This window comes from Pistacia vera, unplaced genomic scaffold (genome assembly GCF_008641045.1).
Source record: "Pistacia vera cultivar Batoury unplaced genomic scaffold, PisVer_v2 Contig151, whole genome shotgun sequence".
Taxonomy (NCBI): Eukaryota; Viridiplantae; Streptophyta; class Magnoliopsida; order Sapindales; family Anacardiaceae; genus Pistacia; species Pistacia vera.
Window position 1 is genome coordinate 305,591 of NW_022195586.1, and position 19,961 is coordinate 325,551.

A 19,961-nucleotide genomic window follows, 5' to 3' on the forward strand; every position below is an offset into this window, starting at 1 on the left:
TTAATTTAATTATTAATTTCACTTTTTTTTTAAATAAAAAATTTATTTTTAGAACAACTTTTGTGAATAAACAAATTATAAGATAATCTTTTAGTAATTAAATTAATATATTTTAAACTATTAAGATTTGCACATTTAATATAATTTACACATTTAATGCATTTTAAAAAGGACAGAATTCATATTCATTGTATCAAATTTTTTATAAAATATATATCACTCTTAATTTTAATGAGAGGATGCTATAGAAATATTTCTCTCAACATTTTTTAAAAGAGTTTTATTGATTTTATTAACAAAAACTAGATCAAGTGATTATAAAATTAATTGTTTGTCATAAATTTAGTTTTAATTACATCACATAATTATTTTGAAATAATATTTTAAGTAATAAAAAAATATATATTTAATTATTTATAATAATATTAACGATAGTTAATTAGTTATGTTCAAAACTAATTATTTTAAAATATATTATGACAATAATATTAAACATCCATAATAATAATGCAATATTCATTGAAAGTGGGTTGGATTGGGTATACCCATAACCCAAGCATATCCTACCTAGTCCACCCACTATTGGATTCAAGAAATGGGATGGTGGATTGGGTTGAGGCAGTTTGTAGTGGGTTGCCCCATAACCCATAAAATTGGGTTCCCTACTTCCGAGCGCAAAAATTATAAAACAAATTCAAGGATCCACATTTTTTAAAAAATATGTCCATCAATAGACAGTACATATTATTTTAAGGAAAGTGATTTTTATAATCTATATTTTTTTGTCTTTAACCCTCCATCTTCTACCTTAGATAGGGGTGTAATAGTATTAAGAAAAAAGAATAATATTACACATACATCATTTTTATACAATATTTTCCATACAACATTATGTGGCAAAATATGATTGGGTAAAAGTTTAATTTTAATTTTAAATTAGCCAATCATATCTTGCCACATAATGTTGCATGGAAAATGTTGTATGAAAATGATGTATATGTAGTATTACTCAAGAAAAAAATATGAACATCACGTATTAATATCTTCTATTTCTAAAGGGGACAACTCTTAAAATACTCCAAAAACTAACATAAACATCTTATTTGATTCAAGTTCTAATAACTCCTTGGTTATATAATCAGTTTTTTTTTTTTTAATTTTTTATTTAAACAATGAAATTCTCAATAACTTTCCCAAATATAAACTTCAAAAAAGAAAAAAAAATAATAATAATAAGAAAGAAACTAATAAACTCTCCAAAAGAAGAGATCAAATGAAGTTTGTGTTTTTTTTAGGTCTAAGATGATATGAAATTTGAAAATTAATTCATGCTGTAAACAATGAATTCTTATTGACCTCAATTCCATTTAACTTTTCGATAACTGTAAATATGAAGTTTAGGAAATAAAGTACGTAGGAAGAAGAATAACAGTTTTTATTACATTTATATCCTCGCCTATAGTTGAAGATGGGGGCTAAAGAAGAAAATGGTGAAGGCTAAAAATCATTTTCCTTATTTTAAAGTATATTTTGATGATAATATTAAGCATGCATAGAAACAATACAATGGATTCATTCAAAGTAGGTTGGACTTGGATCTACGTTTTTATGAATATTTCCTTCAATAGATAGAGTATATTATTTTACCATGAAACACATACTTGTACAACAAAATTGGCTTCAGTTCCACAGTTCTCTTAAGGTTATTAAGAGCTTATACTAAAATTTATGCTTATACAAAGTGTGACCGAAATTCTTAAGCTGCAACTAATAAAAATTACAGAGGGTAATACGCCATGAATCGATCCATCATTCTATAACATTCCTTCGGTTTGTACTCTGGAGCAATATGACCAGCACCCTGGAATTAGAAGCGATACAAATATAAGTGTTTTGGTTCATTATCTGATTTTTTTTTTTTGAAAAATTATGATGCAAAATATCGAAATATGAATTATATTCTCCTCGTTTAATATTCTAATATGCTTTTGTCTTTTGATATAGTGACAAAAGCCATTTTAATTTGAAAAAAAAAAAATGAAAAACAAAGAGAACATTTTTTTTTTCATTTTTAAAGTTTAGGCTAATTTTAAAAATTGCATATAAAACTATTTTTAGAAAAAAAAATAAATTATAACCACGTGTATTTTCTTAAATTTCTTATATCCCTTATTTTTACTATTTTAAAAAACAAAGAATTGACTCCAGATTCATTTGAAGAGCATAGTTAATTAGATGATTGAGTTGAGCCTTACCTTCACTGTAGCATATATAAGAGTAAAGGCACTACTAATTAACTCCTCTGTGTATCTGCATACATGAGACAAATTGAATAATTAATTAGTTAAAAATATCAAGACTCTATCCTATCAGATCTTTTGTGCCGGACATACCCGGCAACTTGACCCTCTACAAACCATGCTCGCCAATTTTCATTTATAGTCAAATTAAGCGAACGAATCCAAGTTTGTGTGGCAATGTGTGGAATATTGAAATCGTGATCACCACTGCATAAAATTTGACAATGTAATCCATGAAAAATGATGGGGAAGAAGAAGAAATTTGTAATTCATTTTTCAATTATAGATTAAATAATATCATGATAGATTTATTAAAGTGAGAAGACTTGAAGGAAACAATAAACGCTGAAGAAGTTAAGAGTTGTCACCTGAAAATGAGAGCTCGAAGGCTTGACTTTGTAAAATTTTTATGATAACCAACACTACTTAATTGAGTCTGTGTATAAGCTAGGCCAGAAATATTGCACATTTTCCACACTCCTTTTGTGTCCTGTTTCATATACATTTGTTTTTGTAATCCGAAAATGATTTTTAAAAATTCAAATACGACTCAGGAAATTGAGTGTTATTTTAGTTAATAATTCTTTAGTCAAAACGATTTCATATTAATTTGTCAGGATCATGCATATATGCCATTAGATTTAAAATATTCTTTGACTCACATGAGAAAAATCAAATGGTATATGAGCATAATGTTGACAAAATTAATATTAAAATGCTCTGATTAGAGAATTACTCATATTTTAATATTAAAATATTTGTTTGATATAATATTCAAAAATGACTTTCGATTAAAAAGTTATAGAAATTGAGTCGTGTTTTAAATTGATAATTAGTTTTTAGATTTTATCCAAAAATTATTTTCGAAAACATTTCAAACTCATTTAATAATAAACACGTTTTCATAAGATTTTTCTGTGTAAAAAATTGCACTCTAAACATTAAATAAATGCATACCTTTCTCACATGGAGAGCTTCTCGGACAATTTCAGCATTAGCCCAAACGGCAGATAGCACATAATTATACCCCTGAAAGAAAGTTGAATCACAGATCTTTCTTTATGTAACTTAATCCTGGAAGTGGTGGAAAAAATCTACAAAATAATGAGAGAGCTGAATTTACGTACCCTGCACCAATACGCATTTCCAGATTTAATTTCTGACAGGGGAATTTCATCAGGCTCAATCTCTTCAGCTGATCTTCTTCCTTCAATACTTTTTCTTGGTTTAGTAGAATAGCAACGTGGTTCCAAAATATTCAGAGTATTTATTTGAAGAACCAACTGCATCAAACAAATGAAAAAAAAAAAAAAAAATTACAATCGGTAATTTCATAGGCTCAAGCTCAGTGATGGATTTTAAAGGGATAGTTTTTTGCTGACCTGGTCGAATTCATCAATGGCTGTTACACAATTAGTATTGCTTTCATTTATGTTGACATAATCTCCATTGCAGTAATATTTTGCAGCCTGGAAATTAAAATGATAGTTTTTGAAAATATTTGGCTTGTGTAACTATATAAATTGAAAACAAATTTGTATAAAGAGATTGGAGATATATATTTACAAGATAAAGTTCAGGTGGTATGAGTGCTACTCCAAATGCAAATGGTACTAATGAATTGCTGTCAATATAATCATCCGTCTTTGGATTTCCAAGTATGTATCCCTTTCAATAGTTTGAAATTTCAAGTTCAGAATCATTAACTATAAAAAAAATATCTTAAGTGAGATGAACATATCACAACAGGTATAGTGTTTGAGCGTATAAATAATAGGATATAATTTCAAGAAAAAGAATGAAAACAAAAAGGATGGAAATTACTTTTAGGTTTATGGTTGGCTTAAATCCTTCGTTCTTTCCTGAAGGAAATCGAAATATGAATTAATCAATCTTTCAAGAAATGACAAAGGCTCTAGTTTTCGGGAAAAAAAAAAAAGGAAAAATAAGTGAATATGTCACCAGGAAAATAAATATTTACCATCAAGTATATGTTGAACTATCATTGGAACAGAAATGCCAGAATAAGAATCGCCCCCAATGAAAAATTGATTTGTTAAGAACTGTGGATGCTCAAGGAGCCACTGCAGAAAAACAATTAATATGAATAAACAACTATCCATTCCAGTCGAGAATTCTTGATTTCTGTAATTTGGATCACTTATCAGTAAAGACTGTTTTTATTCTTTTTAGTTTTAGTTTCTTTAATTTTCAATTCTCTATATTCATAAATAAATTGTATTTTGGGAAGAAAAAAAATGATAGTTAGCGGTGAATAGCGCTTTGTTGAGTGAATGGTATTTGTTGAATTTGTAAAAGACAAATTAAAATCCAGACCCGAACTTTTAAATTTGTAAGAATAAATATTTTGGCTGAACTTCTAACGTAACATTTTATACATGAATTGAGCTCCGGATGTTAAAAAGATTAAGATAGTTAAATGTACGGAACCTTACATACCTTTCTCAAGAACTCGTAGGTTTGTGCGGCAGATTTTGTATCATTAAGATAGTAATTTTCTTGGGTTGTTGAGTAAGAGAAACCAGTGCCAACTGGTGCATCTACATATATAATGTTGATGCCCTGCAAAAAAAAGACGATTGCCTCTCAAGAATGAAACATGAAGAGAGAAAAAAAAATTGATCTCAGTTTTTAATTTTGATTAGAGAATATTATTCTTCAGTACCTGAGTCCATGTATCAGGGTTAAGTTGGAGTGATGGTAAACTCCCATTGTAATTAGAATAATTAAAAGCAACTGGACCTGCAAACAGATTGAGAAAAAAACTTGCGAAAGGTGGTTACTTTATTGACATAGTCTTTTCCCTAAATATGAAAATTATTATTGGGTCCTACAAAGAAAATTGGTGGGGCTTAAATAACATCACTCATAAAATTAACTTTACTATTAAACCATTATGTAATAGAAATAGGAGATAAAACTTGGGAAGATGTTGGTCATTTTCATAAATATGGCCCATTAATAACTTATCCTGAATTGCTTTAATAAATTAAAGATTCATTATTAAACTATTATTTAATAGAAACAAAACCTCGAGGCTACTACTAAGTGTATTATTTTTCTTAATTGAACTAAGAAAATCAATCAAAATAGTACTTCGTAATTTTCTTTATCTGTTTTTATAAGTATAAAATAATTTCTGTTAGAGTTGGTGAACTCTATTTAATGTTTAGGTAACCATTTTTAAAGACGCAACAGACTGATTTACCAAGTTGTGTTAACACAGTCAGGTTTACAACAAATCAATAATAATCAAGCTATAAATGTAAAACACATAAACATATACATGGTTTAGCTAAATCCACTTTTAGCCTACATCTATGAGACCTCATCTAAATCGAAGCAAATCTACCAATCAACAAATATTACAAGATATAGTTTAAAATTGATTTTAGCTACAACAAAGAGAACTCCATGTTTTGGTTAGACTAAATACCACCCTTTGAATCCTTAATGTCTTGTTGCACCACAGATTTCTTCACACTAGGTTCACTCTTGGAAAACGCTTGAGCTCCACCCAAGCTTCAATCGCTGAAGACATGCTCCAACATTAGCAAAGGAACCACATTCCAGCCGCCATTCAACAATGAAGATAAACAAGAAAATTTCTAGCACAAACCCATAAAAAAAAACCTAACCAAGAACAACTCTCTAAAAGTTCAGAGCACCAACGAAATAGATATTCAGGTTAAAAAAGAAAAACAAACAAGGAAGAAGATGAATTTCCTTTTAGCTTAACAAAGATGAAGGATGATAAGTGTTTAGCACAATAACATAAGGTGAACCTTTTGTTGGAGTTGTCAACTACTTCAGCATTGATGGGTTACGCAGACGCATTCAGGGGTCTTGCTGCCCGGTCAGCGGGTGAGGACCCCACTCCTCGATGAACAAACGGGGGTTGTGGGGGTAGTACCCCCGGGGCTATAAACGGTTTGGGTCTTTTTTCATGTATAATTGTTGAAGGGTTTTTTTAAGTTATTAATTCTTTTTTGGGTTGGGCTTAGGAACATGAATCCTTGTAAAACTAGGTTTTGTCACTTAAACTTATTATATAAACATATTTTTCTCTTGTTATGAGTGTGATAGTAAATCATAGGACAATTCATTCATTATAAACAAGAGAGATGAGGAAGTATTCCAATAATATTGACTCGGCTGGACGTAGCCCATATTGGGTGAACCAGGGTAAATCGCGCATGTTATTTTCTCTTTGTTTACTTTCTGTGATTTATTTTGTTGTTATTTTATTCTCGTTGCTATCTCTATTTCGTTCACCTTTGAGGAATAAAACTCTCTGAAAATTTCAGAGCACAAGCAAATAAAAATATCACATGTTAGCTTTACAAATGAGCAAGAATGAAGAAGATATATGTCAATTTCATACTCCCAAGTTCTTGCCAAGTCAGCAAACAAGGGCTGACATATGTTGGTCCAAAAATGGAAAAGATTTCATCCAAAAATGGAAAAGATTTCATCTATCTTTTGGGACCACAACCAAAAAAGGAAAAAGCTTATTTCCTTGGACCAGAAGAGGATATTGAGACACCGTCCTCATGACAACACAACATATGGACAAAAAAATATCTCAGCTAATAAAGATAAAAACGTAACTTGTGCAAAGTGAGCCATGCGATGTTAGCACAACAAGAAAGCGTGCGCACACACAACATGAAAAAGCAAAAGGCATAAGTCTAACAAAACTGAACACATGGAGGACAAAAACAATTCCAACTTTTTGTTGGACCACAAACATATCTTTTTTCTTTCTTGGGGGATCATAGAAAAGTCTTACAACATTTTAAGACAATTTAAGACCATATAAGAAAATTGTGACACATGTAAAGTTAGGTTACACAAGAATATCATGAATCAAAATAAACTTGATGAACAAGACAATCAAAGAGAAAACACCACTTGGCAAAATGTGTTACCTAACATAAGTTTGACAAAAATATTAACAATTTCAATGCTCCCAAGTGAATTATCGTGCATAAATAAATTCAAACTTCTATATTAATATGCTGAAGTTTTAATACAGTATGAATAATGTTGGGCCGTATAAAAAAAAGTTTGTTAAATGGATGAATATGTGATTATCAATAATAATATACGAGGATAATACTATCAATAAAGACTGCATTTTACAGGAAGAGTTTCGAATATTCTCTTATATCCTTTGATGGGAATACTTTCCAGGACATTTTCTTTGAAAATAAAAGACTAAAAAGGTGTAAAAAAAGAGAAAAAAATAATAATAACACTTCAAAGGGTTTGCATAAAAGCAATAAAAACTTACCACTTTCATAGAAGAAAGCAGAGAGAGCAGAGCAACCAGGTCCACCAGTGAGCCAAAGCATAAGAGGATCAAGTGAAGGACTCCTCTGTGACTCCACAAAGTAGTAAAACAATTGCGACTCATTCGATTCCCCAACACCAATATATCTTAAAAAGAAAAAAAAAAAAAATCACTTACAAAATCATACATCTATTTTATTTTAGATACAGAGTCATCTCTTCAGGACCCTCGTTAAAGTTTAATAAAAATTATCAGAAATCGTGAAGACAGTAATTAAAGTACCCAGTTTCGAGGTAGAAGGGAAGTTCACCATCAAAACCAGGGAGATGGGTGATGATATTTCCTGCAGAAGCAAAAATGATAGAGAAAATAAGTAGGAGAAGCACTTGGAAACAAATTTTGAAACATTTGGAAGAGGGGTTTGCTTTCAGTGTTGCCATCGTTGCAAGAAATGAAGAAATAATTCTATTGATCTGACTTTCAAAATTTATAGTATTAGTTTTCTGGAAGCTAAGAAATAATTCTATCGACCTAACTTTCAGACTTTACAGTATTAATCTTCACGTGATAAATAGGGGCAAATACACGAAGAACTTGGATTTTAAGGCTGAATGAATAACTTTGGATTTACTAGAATCAGAATGTATCGCCTTCCAACTTCATCCCTGTCAGAGAGGAGTAAATTATTAAAGTCCCATATGTTTCATGAAATTAAAACATAACCCCAGTTTCGTTATTTTATTTTTTTATTAATTTAACAGATAACGATACATCTTTTACATTCTGTAACTTTAATAACATGTTTAAGTATCTAGAGCTCTTTAAGGAATTTTTTAATTTGGGATTTGCATTAGGAAAATTAGGATTAATTTTGAAAGGGAGTTATTTATTTAAGACCTCTAAGATTTCTTAAAAGAAATACAAGACTTTTGGTAAAATATTGATGCTTTTTTTTTTCTTTTAAATAATTTACTCACTACTGCTCTTATTTCAAAGCATGTATTTATAAAAATACAATTATTTACCGAAAGATAAAACAAATAAAATAAACCTCATAGAAATCATAAATAAGATTAACCTATTTGTTATCCTACCCTATTTCTAATTAAATAAACTAATTAAACTCCTAAAAAATATCTAAATTTTAACTTGTTTTAAACAATTGTCAATTATCAAAATGGATGCCCACTAAAATTTGGTTAAAATTTTATGTTTGGTTGTCTTTCACATCTGGAATGTTAGTATAAATTTCACCCATTACAATAAAAAAATGAGTGGAATGTGGTTAAACTATTATTCTGGTACTATAAAAAGGATGACTCATAGAGTGGGAGGCCCCCATTTATGTAATAGGGTATAAAAAGGTGAAAATGAAAACAATTAAATAGTTCTTCGTAAAAACAATGTTGATATGTGTAGGATTTGAATGATCAATTAATTGAAAGGACTGACAACTTCTAATTAATATTAAGAAAGGGATAACTTAACCACTATATTTTCTCCATACAATTAAACCATCCCAACCTTACATTTATTTATTTGGTTTGTCACCTCTCCCTCTCTCTTTTTCAAGAGACATATCTTTCCAATGGTGCCACTTCATATAAATGTAAATTTATACTATTTTTATGAACATTTATAAATATTGAAAATTTCTACTATAAGGAAGCTTTGCTTTCTAATTTTTGTAAATTATTAAATTGGATAGCAAATAGATTTTTAATTGTCCAAAACCAAAAGCGACATTTAAATTCTATCTTTCATAATTTACATTTTCTTTCGTATACAGATGAAATGGTGACTATATATGTATAAACTCTTAATATCATTGATTGAAATGAATAACGACTCATTGATAGTGTCAGCAAATTACCTATCATTGATTGAAGTATTAATTTATGACATTTTATGGAAGAAAATTATTAATTTTTTGATTGGTAATATTATTCCATATATTATTTTCGAAAAATGTTATCAATAATTTCCTCTATATATATAAAATAAAAGCTTAAAAGTAACAAAATAATACTCATGTTTAGAAAATAAGAAAGAAAAACATATAATTTATATTTATGCAATAAAAAAAAAAAAAACTTTGAAAATTATTACCAAAGTTAAGTAAACTCATCCTAGACCTACTTAAGTTCTCTTTTCTATTTGGATTTTTAGACGAGGCCCATTCATGTCTAATTTCAGCCCACTTATGGCCCAATTAGCCTTCAGTATTATCTGTTTCCTCCATTTTTGCAGACTGCCTTGAGGTTCAATGGTTTTCCTTTTATCATTATTTTCATTCTAACATCACTTATAATGAGTAAACATGTTGTAGATTTTCTTCCATATAACAATCAAAATACTTATAAAAAAAAGATTATAGTATAAGAAGAGGTTAAAAAGTGATTTTCTATTAAAAAAAAATCCATAATTGATGGTAATTTTGGAATAAATGTATATTTATTTTAATCGGGGGCTAATTAGGGAATTACTGCAGTACATATAGTATCATTAAAAAAACATATATATATATATATATATATAAACACTTGAGACCACCTACTTTACTCCCAACACATCACCTCAGCTATCACTTAACTCTTATTTAATTATTAATTTCACTTTTTTTTTTTAAATAACAAATTTATTTTTAGAACAACGCTTATGAATAAACAAATTATAAGATAATCTTTTAGTAATTAAATTAATGTATTTTAAACTATCGAGATTTCATGTAATTTGCACATTTTACATTGTAATATACTCTCTAGCTAGTAATTCTTTGAGAAATATATGACAAAATTCACTAAATAACTTTTGTAAACATATATACATAGAGATATATAATGTAAAATCCGAAAATTCTAATTTTAATTCAGATAAGTATTTACACAAAATAATTGATATAATTTAATAAGTACAAGGTAGTCTTGGACAGTATCGCCAAACTCCTCCGCTTCTTGATGTCCTATCCGATCATAAATTATCTAGTACCTGCAAAACAGTAAAATAATGGAGTGAGCACTAATTGCTCAGCAAGTAAACCAAACTGCACTATTGTTTTTCCTTCGTTACTCATGTTTTGATTTTCCTTTTCTCATTTTAATCTTTGCTACTATTCTTCATTCTTTTTTGATATTCTGCATTCTTTTCTAATATTCTGATTTGCTACTTACCAATGTGCAAAGACAATGAATAAAACTGTACATCGTCGAGCATATAAGAAATGCTGAATCATGCAAGTAGCATAACACATATACAAAATAATAAACTTTCTTGAGAAAAGAACTTTCTTTTCTTTTTTATTTTCTGTCTCTTATGCTGTATCTCTTTCTTTTCTTTTCCGTATCTCTTTCTTGTCCTGTTTCTCTTCTGGTTTGCCGATTGGACTAGGTTGAGGCATGAATTTGGAACCCTGGCAATGTGAGTGTATACTAGGTACAATCCTCATCTACATGCACTGCTGACAGACTGTACTAATGTTGTATCTCTTTGCTGAGGCCGCTCACTGATGGCGTTGTGCATGTAGGTATTCTCTGTTGGATACAGTCTCATCCACATGCACTGCTAACGGACTGTACAAGTGTTGTATCTCTCTGCTGAGGCCGCTCACTAATGGCGGCGTGCATGTGGGCATCTCTGTCACTCACGGGTTCCCCATCGCAACAACCTTATAACATAGCATGCTTTAGAAAGAGAATAGAAAGAAATACTATACACATTTCCAAATAAATTTCTAAGCTATGGAAATTCTACGCTTGCATTCTTTAGTAAATGAGAAAAATACATATTTGCATGTTAGCTTAAAAGAAAACAAGCCATTTTCTTTTCTTTCTTTTCTCATTCTTTGCTAACATATTCTTTACTATTCTCATTTACCAAATCAAGGCTATATATAAATCATATGCACAATATATGCATGATCAAGCCCATTCTTTGATATTCTTTCCAAGTTCACATACACAACCTTGAAAATTCATTATGGCATGGTATGTCATAACATATTCTACCATTTTTACTATCTCAAATGCCATATCAAAGTAACACTTTAACATGCAATTCTTCTCTAACACTTTCATGTGCTATTCAAGAAGTAGTAAAAGTTCAAGAAACTAAAACCAAGCACTAAGGGCCATTTCTCTCATGGAACTAACATGACCAAGTGATATTCTAAATTTTTGCATTACATTATGCACCCTTGAATACTAACATTTACACTTGGTTAAGCCCAACATAATCTTTCTACTTCAATTCTTGCCTTTCTCTAACCCTTTCTTCAATAGAGTTTAGCCAACTCATGCATGCATTTTCTCTTTGGATTTTCATCAAACACTTCATATGCACATGCAACTATCATGTTGGCTACACTTCCACATCTCTCTAAATCCACCAAAATTTGAGCCAAAAACTCACTAACTATAGCATCAAACCAGGCCGTTTTCAACAAATCTCAACACTTCAAAATTTCTAACACTAATTCTTCCATAATTTCACCAATTCATCACATGCTCAAGCACTACTTTTCATGGCCAGAAATTATACATCATTCAACATTAAAAACAGCCAACAATTCTCACATACAATCACATAAAAACATGCAAGAATCATTCTACACAAGTCTTGCTCAAATCAAGGCTAAAATTGGGTTTACTTACCTTGAATGTGTGATATCACCTCTTTTTGCTAAAAGTCTCTTCCTCTTGGACCTAGATCATATAAAAACCATAAGAATTTAAAACTTTAAAGGTTAATCACACACCTTGTGCTAGAATCTTACATTTGGATGCTTAAAATTGAAAATCTATCAAAATCTAAACCAAATCCTATGAGTTCCCTTTGAAATTTAGTGAAGAAAATTGAGAGAAAAAGGGGTAAGGGTGGCTTGTACAAGGGCTGAATATATGCTAGGGTTTCTTCTAATGAAACCTTATATCTAATATTATATGCATGTATTCCCATTTTGCCTTTGCACTTTCTATGAAATTCCATCTATATCCTTTAATCAATTACCAAAATACCCTTATTTTTATTATCTTCTTCACATTATTTTGCTTCCTTTCACTTCCCATTTTTTCATCTACTTATGAGTGAAAAAACCATTTTACCCCTAATGAAGTTTTAAGGAATTTTCTTCACATTTGTCTAAGGTAACATCAAAGAAATCCTACTAAGGGTATTAGGGTACAAATAAAATTACGTACCTTGATGTGGGTGTTACATACATAGTTTACACATTTAATGCATTTTAAAAAGGACAGAAATTCAAATTCATTGTATCAAGATTTTTATAAAATGTATATCACTCTAATTTTAATATGTTATTTTTAATTACCTATATTAGTTATTATTTAACAATTGTTCTATGCAAATTAATAGAATTTGAGGTGGGTCTGACTTCTCACCCAATAAGGCATTGTTGAATAGAAGGATTACTTTTTCTTATAAACTAGTAGGCTTAAGCGTGCCTAGTCGGTCTGAGACTCCAATACTCCCTCTTACGGTGAAGCTCATATGTTGGATTATGCCTCCGTTGATGGAGGTAGTTGCTGGCACCCGCTAGTCAAACATTCAACTCAACTGAACCTGGCTCTGATACCATAATAGAATTTGAGGTGGGCCTAACTTCTCACCCAATAAGGCCTTATTGAATGGGAATAAACTAGTAAGCTTGAGCGTGCTTAGTCGATGTGGGACTCCAACAAATTATGTATATATAATATGGCTTTATTTGATGAATATATCGATGACATAATATTTGATAATGCTTTATTTAATGATTATGTAGATAAAACAATTGAGATGATGCTATAGAAATATTTCTCTCAACACTTTTTAAAAGAGTTTTATTGATTTTATTGACAAACACTAGATCAAGTTATTATAAAATTAATTATTTGTCATGAATTTTGTTTTAATTACACCACATAATTATTTTTGAAATATATAGTTAATTATTTATAATAATATTTGTTATGCCAAAAATACACACTGACATCAACACTAGCAATCAAAATGAGCTGTCAGTCTCATCAATCAAAGTTTGGCAAGCACTTAAAGACAAAATAACATTAGCTGTCAAAACCAAATCGACCTAAATTGTTATCAATAGTATTTATATCAATCATATCCTATTTTAAGATAAGGATTAGGGAGGGGTTCCTATGTGTCCTCACAACTTGCAAAAACACTCATTACATTGAGCTCAAATGTATAAATAGGCACATCTCTTCATGAAAAATAGGGGGTTGGGCATATGAGAGCTGGGCACAAATTTGAGCTTCAACCATTATTTTTCTCTGTAAATAAAACATTACTCCATCTTTGTACGCCTTACAGGCGATATCAGAAAAATAGCCAGAGAATAATAAAATAACTGTGGACATAGGATTTGTTTATAAGCATCCAGACCACTATAAAAATTTCTATTGTCAATCTTTTATTTATGTTTCTACAAACATACATCACCACTACACCATAATCAACTCCGATAATCATTTCATGTGTAATTTCATAGCACTTTACACATGCGAAGTCATTGGGGTGAAAATCACGCATCAACAATATTAATGATAGTTATGTCTAAAACTAATTATTTTAAAGTATATTATGATGATAATATTAAACATTCATAATAATAATACAATGGATTCATTCAAAGTGGGTTGGATTGGGTATACCATAGGTCCATAACCCAAACATATCTTACCTAGTCTACCCCAATATTCGATTCAAGAAATGGGATGGTGGGCTGGGTTTGGGGTGAAATTTATAAAACAAATTCAAGGATCTACGTTTTTAAAAAATATTTCCATCAATAGATAGTATATATTATTTTAAGGGAAGTGATTTTTATTACAAATTAAACAAATTATAAGTTCTTAAAAACGACACAGTATGCCAGACTTGAGTATTTACAATTTTGTCTATAGCCTTACCAAAAACTGTACGGACATAATTATCGATATTAAAGTTTCTCCAAGCATTTTTTTTAATAACTGGGGTGTCCGAGCCAGCTTACGTGCACTTCAACTAATCTTTCGGGACCCTAAAACTACTAGTTGGATAAGAGCTCCAGTGGCTATCTCTATTAACAACCGAGGAGGGATTTAAACTTAGAATTTCTTGAATAATACACCCAAAAGTCTCTATCGAACCGCTTAGTCACCCAAAAGTAGTTTTAGTCACCCAAAGGTAGTTTTTAAAAAAAAATTACCTTTGGGTGATAAATATCTTTGAGACAGCAAGAGAGACAATTGAAGAAAGTCGGAGTATGCTCGAGAGATATCTTTGAGAGAGAAATATTGCATTCAATTGAATTGAATTGTTTGTATCGAGTTGTTGTGTATTATAAATGAATATACAACCTATTTATACAAAAGTGTAATAGTTATGTAAGGATATAAAATATTACAATAATGATACAATCTCTACAATAAAGAAAAAAGAATAATATCTTATACAAAAAATGAAAAAAAAATATCTTATACACAATAAGAATGAGAATAATGTCATATATTCTCATTCTATATCCCCATGTTAATGATATGAAATGTGAATAATGTCAAATATTCTCATTCCATATTCCATGTTAATAATATATGCTTTTTAGCATATTTTGTAAGCAAATTCCATATTAGCATGTTAACAATATATGCTTTTTAGCATATTTTGACTTTGCTTACGTGTGTAAAATTTACAAAATTAAAATGAAGGAGGCATGTTTTCAAATATTTCCATCACTAGATATCAGAGAACTACCCAGAAGCAATATATTATTTGTCCTTGTAACACATACTTTTACAGCAAAACTGGCTTCAATTCCACACTTCTCTTAAGCTTCTTTAAGAGCTTATGCCTAAGGAACATAAATGGCCTACTAAAATTTCTGCTAATACAAAGTGTGATCAGAAATATTTAAGCTGAAATTAATAATTAATTACAGAGGGTAATACGCCATGAATCGTTCGATCATTTTGTAACATTCCTTCGGTTTGTACTCTGGAGCAACATGACCACCACCCTGGAATAAGAAGCAATACAAATATAAGCATTTTGTTTCATCATCGGAATTTAAAAATAATAATAAAAAATTATAAAGCAAAATATTGAAATATGAATTATATTCTACTCATTGAATATTCTAAAACGCTTTTGATATTATATTCGAAAACCATTTCAAGTAAAAAAAAAAAAGTATGAAAAACAAAAAGAACGATTTTTTATTTAAAGTTTACACTAATTTTTAGAATTAGATATAATCTATTTTTTTAAGAAAAAAAAAAAATTAAAACCATGTGCGTTTTCTTGAATCCCTTATTTTTAATCCAGATTCTAAGTAAATTAGGTTAATTTCTTCTGAATTTTGTAGCATATTTATTTATAAGAGCATAGCTAATTAGGTGATTGAGGCTTACCTTCACTGTGGCAAATATAAGAGTAAAGTCACTACTAACTAACTTCTCTGTGTAACTGCATACATGAGAAAAATTGCATAATTAATTAGTAAAATCCATTGCCATGGACATCACAAACCTGGAAAATCTGTGAAACGATTGATAAAACTATCAAGATTCTACCCTGGTTAGAGCTTTTGTGTCGGACTTACCCGGCAACTTGACCCTGTACAAACCATGCTCGCCAATATTCATATATAGTCATATTCAGTGAATTAATCCAAGTTTGTGTACCAACATGTGGAACAGAGAAGTCGTGATCGCCACTACATAATTTTAACAATGTAATCAATGAAAAATGACATGAAAAAGATAAAATTTATGATTCATTCTTCAATTAGAGGGTGTTTCTAATTAAAATGAAAAACAATTCCTGAAGAAGTTGGAGTTAGTCACCTGTAAATGAGAGCTCTAAGGCTTGAGCTTGTAAAGTTTTTATGATAACCAACAGTACTTGACTGAGTCTTTGTATAAGCTATGCTGGAATTGCACCTCTTCCACACTCCAACTGTGCCCTGATTGAAAAAATACATACATTTCCATGGCATTTATAATCTAATAATTATTGTAAATATAGATTTTTTTAATTCGAGTCTCTCGTTCGAGATTTTGAAAAACACAAGAATCATTTTCGCTACATTGAAAATTGTGTAGAAGTGCATACATCTCTAACATGGAGAGCTTCTCGGACAATTCTAGCATTAGCCCAAACTGCAGATAGAACATAATTATAATCCTGAAAGAAAGTTGAAGGCTCTTGATAAGTCATCTGTCATCCGAATCCTGGAATTGTTGAAAAAAAAAATATATATGAAGAAAAAATAAAGAAAAAAGAGAGAGAGCTGGAATTACTTACCCTGCACCACAGTGCCTTTCCGGATTTAATTTTGGAAAGGGGAATTTCTTCAGGCTCAATCTCTTCAGCTGATCTTCTTCCTTCAATACTTTTTCTTGGTTTGGCAATTTGGCAAATCGGTTCCAAAATATTCATAGTATTTATTTGAAGAACCAACTGCACGAAACAAAAAAAAAAAATATATATAATAGATATATTAAAATTGGTTCATATGCTCAAGCTCGGTGATGGGGTTTATAGTGAAAGGGTTTTTTTTCCCTGACCTGATCGTATGCATCAATGGCTGCAACACAACCTGTATTGCTTTCATTTATGTTGACATAATCTCCATTGCAGTAATACTTTGCAGACTGGAAATTAAAACGCAAGATGAGTGATGTTTTGTGATGAAAAATATTCGAGTTTTGTGTAATTAAATTTAGAGATAATTGTATTGAGAGATGGAGATCGATATTTACGTGATAAAGTTCACGTGGAATGAGTGTTACTCGAAAGGCAAATGGTACTAATGAATTGCTGTCAATGTAATCATCAGTCTTTGGATTTCCAAGAATGTATCCCTGTAAAAATTTTGAAGAATCAAGTTTATAACCATTAATGAAAAAAAAAGCAGTCTTAACTGAGATGAACGTATCATATCTGGAACCATTTTAAGAAAAAGGATGGGAATTACTTTCAGGTTTATGGTTGGCTTCATTCCTTCATTGTTTCCTGCAGGAAATTTAAATAAAATTAAATCAATCTTCCAGGAAATGACTCAGGCTTTAGTGCTTTTCAGGAAAAAAATGAAGTGAATATGTCACCAGGAAAATAAGTAGTTACCATCAAGTATATGTTGAACTATCATTGGAAGAGGAATGCCAGAATAAGAATCGCCCCCCATGAAAAATTGATTTTTTAAGAACTGTGGATGCTCAAGTAGCCACTGCACAACAACAATTAGACAAATGAAAATCCAAATTTTAGAGTCATAATTTGTATGCTAATTGCCAAATGACAATATTTTAGCAAATGCTTAATGCGAGAAGTCTGGTGCGGATTTTTAAAAAAATCAGGGCTTTCGCCGATTTTACGTTTTTACTTACTTTCTGCAAAAATTCATAGGTTTGCCAGGCGGATTTGGTGTCATTAACATAGTAATTTTCTGCAGTTGTTGAGTAGGAAAATCCAGTGCCAACTGGTGCATCTACATATAGTATGTTGAGGCCCTGGAAAACAAAAATAAATAAATAAAAGATGATTCAGTAATTAATTTAAATTAGTGAATTATTGTTTAGAACCTTTGTCCATGCATCAGGGTTTAGGTGGAGTAATGGTAAACTTCCATTGTAATTTGCATAATCAAAAGCTACTGGACCTGCAAGAAGATTGAATTATCCGAAATTCATTAATTTTAAAGTCAGGGCGCAAATGAAATACAGCAGTTTAATCCGAAATTCCGCATCATGAAATTAAACTTCTTAAATTTTATATTCCGAGACTTAAAATATATAAATTTTTATTAATATTATAATTTACCAGTGATCATACGTACTGGAGATTTTAAGGCCCAAGTAATTATTGGGGTTGGGGTCTACGCCTCTACCAATAAGTCAATGGTAGTATTCTCTCTACTAAACTTTCTTCACTTATGTTTTTGTATTTTTGCATATATATATATATATATATATATATATATAGGATTTGACTATTGTAATACGAATTTTCAATTTAACAATTATTAAGTTGACATTAAAAATAATTCATTGCAACTTCTGTCATAAGTCTTTAAGATTGCATTGAACAATATCGTAAACTTTGTGTTTCGAATATCATTACAAATGTGTTTTCTGGAAGTACTTTTACACTTCTGAATCTTATATATATGGAGATTTTCAAGCATCCCATAATACCCTTTTTATGGAAATACTTTGTAAAAACATTACGATGATAATTCTACTAAAGAAGAAAAAACATTTTCAAAAACAAAAAAACTAACTTACCACTTTCATAGAAGAAAGCAGAGAGAACAGAGCAACCAGGACCTCCAGTAAGCCATAGCATTAGAGGATCAAGGGAAGGACTCCTCTGTGATTCCACAAAATAGTAAAACAACTGCGACTCATTCGATTCCCCAACACCAATATATCTACAACAAAAACCAAAACCAAAACCAAAAAAAAAAAAAAAATCACCCGCAAAGTCATACATTTGTTGTTTTTTTATCAGAAAATCGCGAAGGCGCTAATAATGTAACTTACCCGGTTTCGAGGTAGAAAGGAAGTTCGCCGTCAAAACCAGGGAGATGGGTGATGACATTTTTAGCGGAAGCAAAAATGGTGGAGAAAGCAAGTAGGAGAAGTATTTGGAAACACGTTGTGGAGCATTTGGAAGAGAGGTTTGCTTCCAGTGCTGCCATTGTTGGATAAATGAAGAAATAAATTTGGTGCACTAACTTTCAAACTTTTATAGCTACTTAATGGATTGGAGGCTTTGTCTTCCAGTCTCTTACTGTTAGAAAGGTAGTTATGTTAATGTACCGAACAAAACTAAATATTATAAAATTAAGGGAAAAAAAAAAAATTAAGATGAAAAAGTTAGGTATAGTGCAGGGCAGGTGGGAAATTTATTTTAGGATATAAAAAATCATCGACCTTCCTATAGTCCTAGTTTTATCTTATTTTTCAAACTGAATGAAACATGTTTTGCATCACGATGGAGTTCTTGAAGCTTATCATGGAGACGAGAGCATGAGATCACTGTGCTATTGTATTTATTTATCTAATTGTCCACAGGTATATATATCAACAAACTTTCAGAAAATATAACCAAGTTTCACGTGACCAGTCTTTATTTATTTATTTCAATAATTATGATTCTGGAGTTTCTGTATATATAGTATACACAACTCTAATTATCTTGTTTCACGTGACAAGATCATGCATGCAACACGTGGATCAAATCAGATGGTCAGTTTCTATTGGCTTACTGATTTGGCCATTTCTGAATAGTTTGGTGAGACTGACTTTCAAACTCACACAGTTTAATAAACCAGCTACCCA

General features: G+C 30.3%; 2 protein-coding genes across 2 annotated transcripts; both read right to left on the reverse strand.

The window, feature by feature from the left end:
* Window positions 1-1,658: 1,658 nt before the first annotated feature.
* On the reverse strand, window positions 1,659-8,075 carry LOC116124328 (serine carboxypeptidase-like 13). Its single transcript, XM_031410051.1, has 14 exons — window positions 7,900-8,075; window positions 7,618-7,763; window positions 4,987-5,063; window positions 4,761-4,883; window positions 4,282-4,384; window positions 4,125-4,162; window positions 3,867-3,968; window positions 3,683-3,769; window positions 3,428-3,583; window positions 3,258-3,329; window positions 2,669-2,790; window positions 2,394-2,507; window positions 2,256-2,310; window positions 1,659-1,861 (listed from the first exon to the last, which is right to left on the reverse strand). Exons 1-14 carry the CDS (start codon window positions 8,055-8,057, stop codon window positions 1,778-1,780), a joined length of 1,437 nt encoding a protein of 478 aa, XP_031265911.1. The 5' UTR covers window positions 8,058-8,075; the 3' UTR covers window positions 1,659-1,777.
* Window positions 8,076-15,539: 7,464 nt separating this feature from the next.
* Window positions 15,540-19,335, reverse strand: LOC116124323 (serine carboxypeptidase-like 18). Its single transcript, XM_031410046.1, has 13 exons — window positions 19,161-19,335; window positions 18,903-19,048; window positions 18,201-18,277; window positions 18,006-18,128; window positions 17,743-17,845; window positions 17,594-17,631; window positions 17,379-17,480; window positions 17,184-17,270; window positions 16,921-17,076; window positions 16,729-16,800; window positions 16,461-16,579; window positions 16,026-16,330; window positions 15,540-15,631 (listed from the first exon to the last, which is right to left on the reverse strand). The coding sequence occupies exons 1-12, from the start codon at window positions 19,316-19,318 to the stop codon at window positions 16,213-16,215; spliced, it is 1,299 nt and encodes a 432-aa protein (XP_031265906.1). The 5' UTR covers window positions 19,319-19,335; the 3' UTR covers window positions 15,540-15,631; window positions 16,026-16,212.
* Window positions 19,336-19,961: the final 626 nt, after the last annotated feature.

What these genes read in the sequence shown, in the direction of transcription:
- LOC116124328 (XM_031410051.1), bottom strand. Translation starts at nt 8,057, where the DNA reads ATGGCAACACTGAAAGCAAACCCCTCTTCCAAATGTTTCAAAATTTGT. An exon ending in AGTTCAACATATACTTGATG is followed by an intron (nt 4,163 to 4,281) that starts GTAAATATTTAT and finishes GATTTCCTTCAG; the next exon opens with GAAAGAACGAAGGATTTAAG. An exon ending in AAGCTCTCCATGTGAGAAAG is followed by an intron (nt 2,791 to 3,257) that starts GTATGCATTTAT and finishes TATATGAAACAG; the next exon opens with GACACAAAAGGAGTGTGGAA.
- LOC116124323 (XM_031410046.1), bottom strand. Translation starts at nt 19,318, where the DNA reads ATGGCAGCACTGGAAGCAAACCTCTCTTCCAAATGCTCCACAACGTGT. An exon ending in AGCCAACCATAAACCTGAAA is followed by an intron (nt 17,481 to 17,593) that starts GTAATTCCCATC and finishes AAATTTTTACAG; the next exon opens with GGATACATTCTTGGAAATCC. An exon ending in CTTAGAGCTCTCATTTACAG is followed by an intron (nt 16,331 to 16,460) that starts GTGACTAACTCC and finishes AAAATTATGTAG; the next exon opens with TGGCGATCACGACTTCTCTG.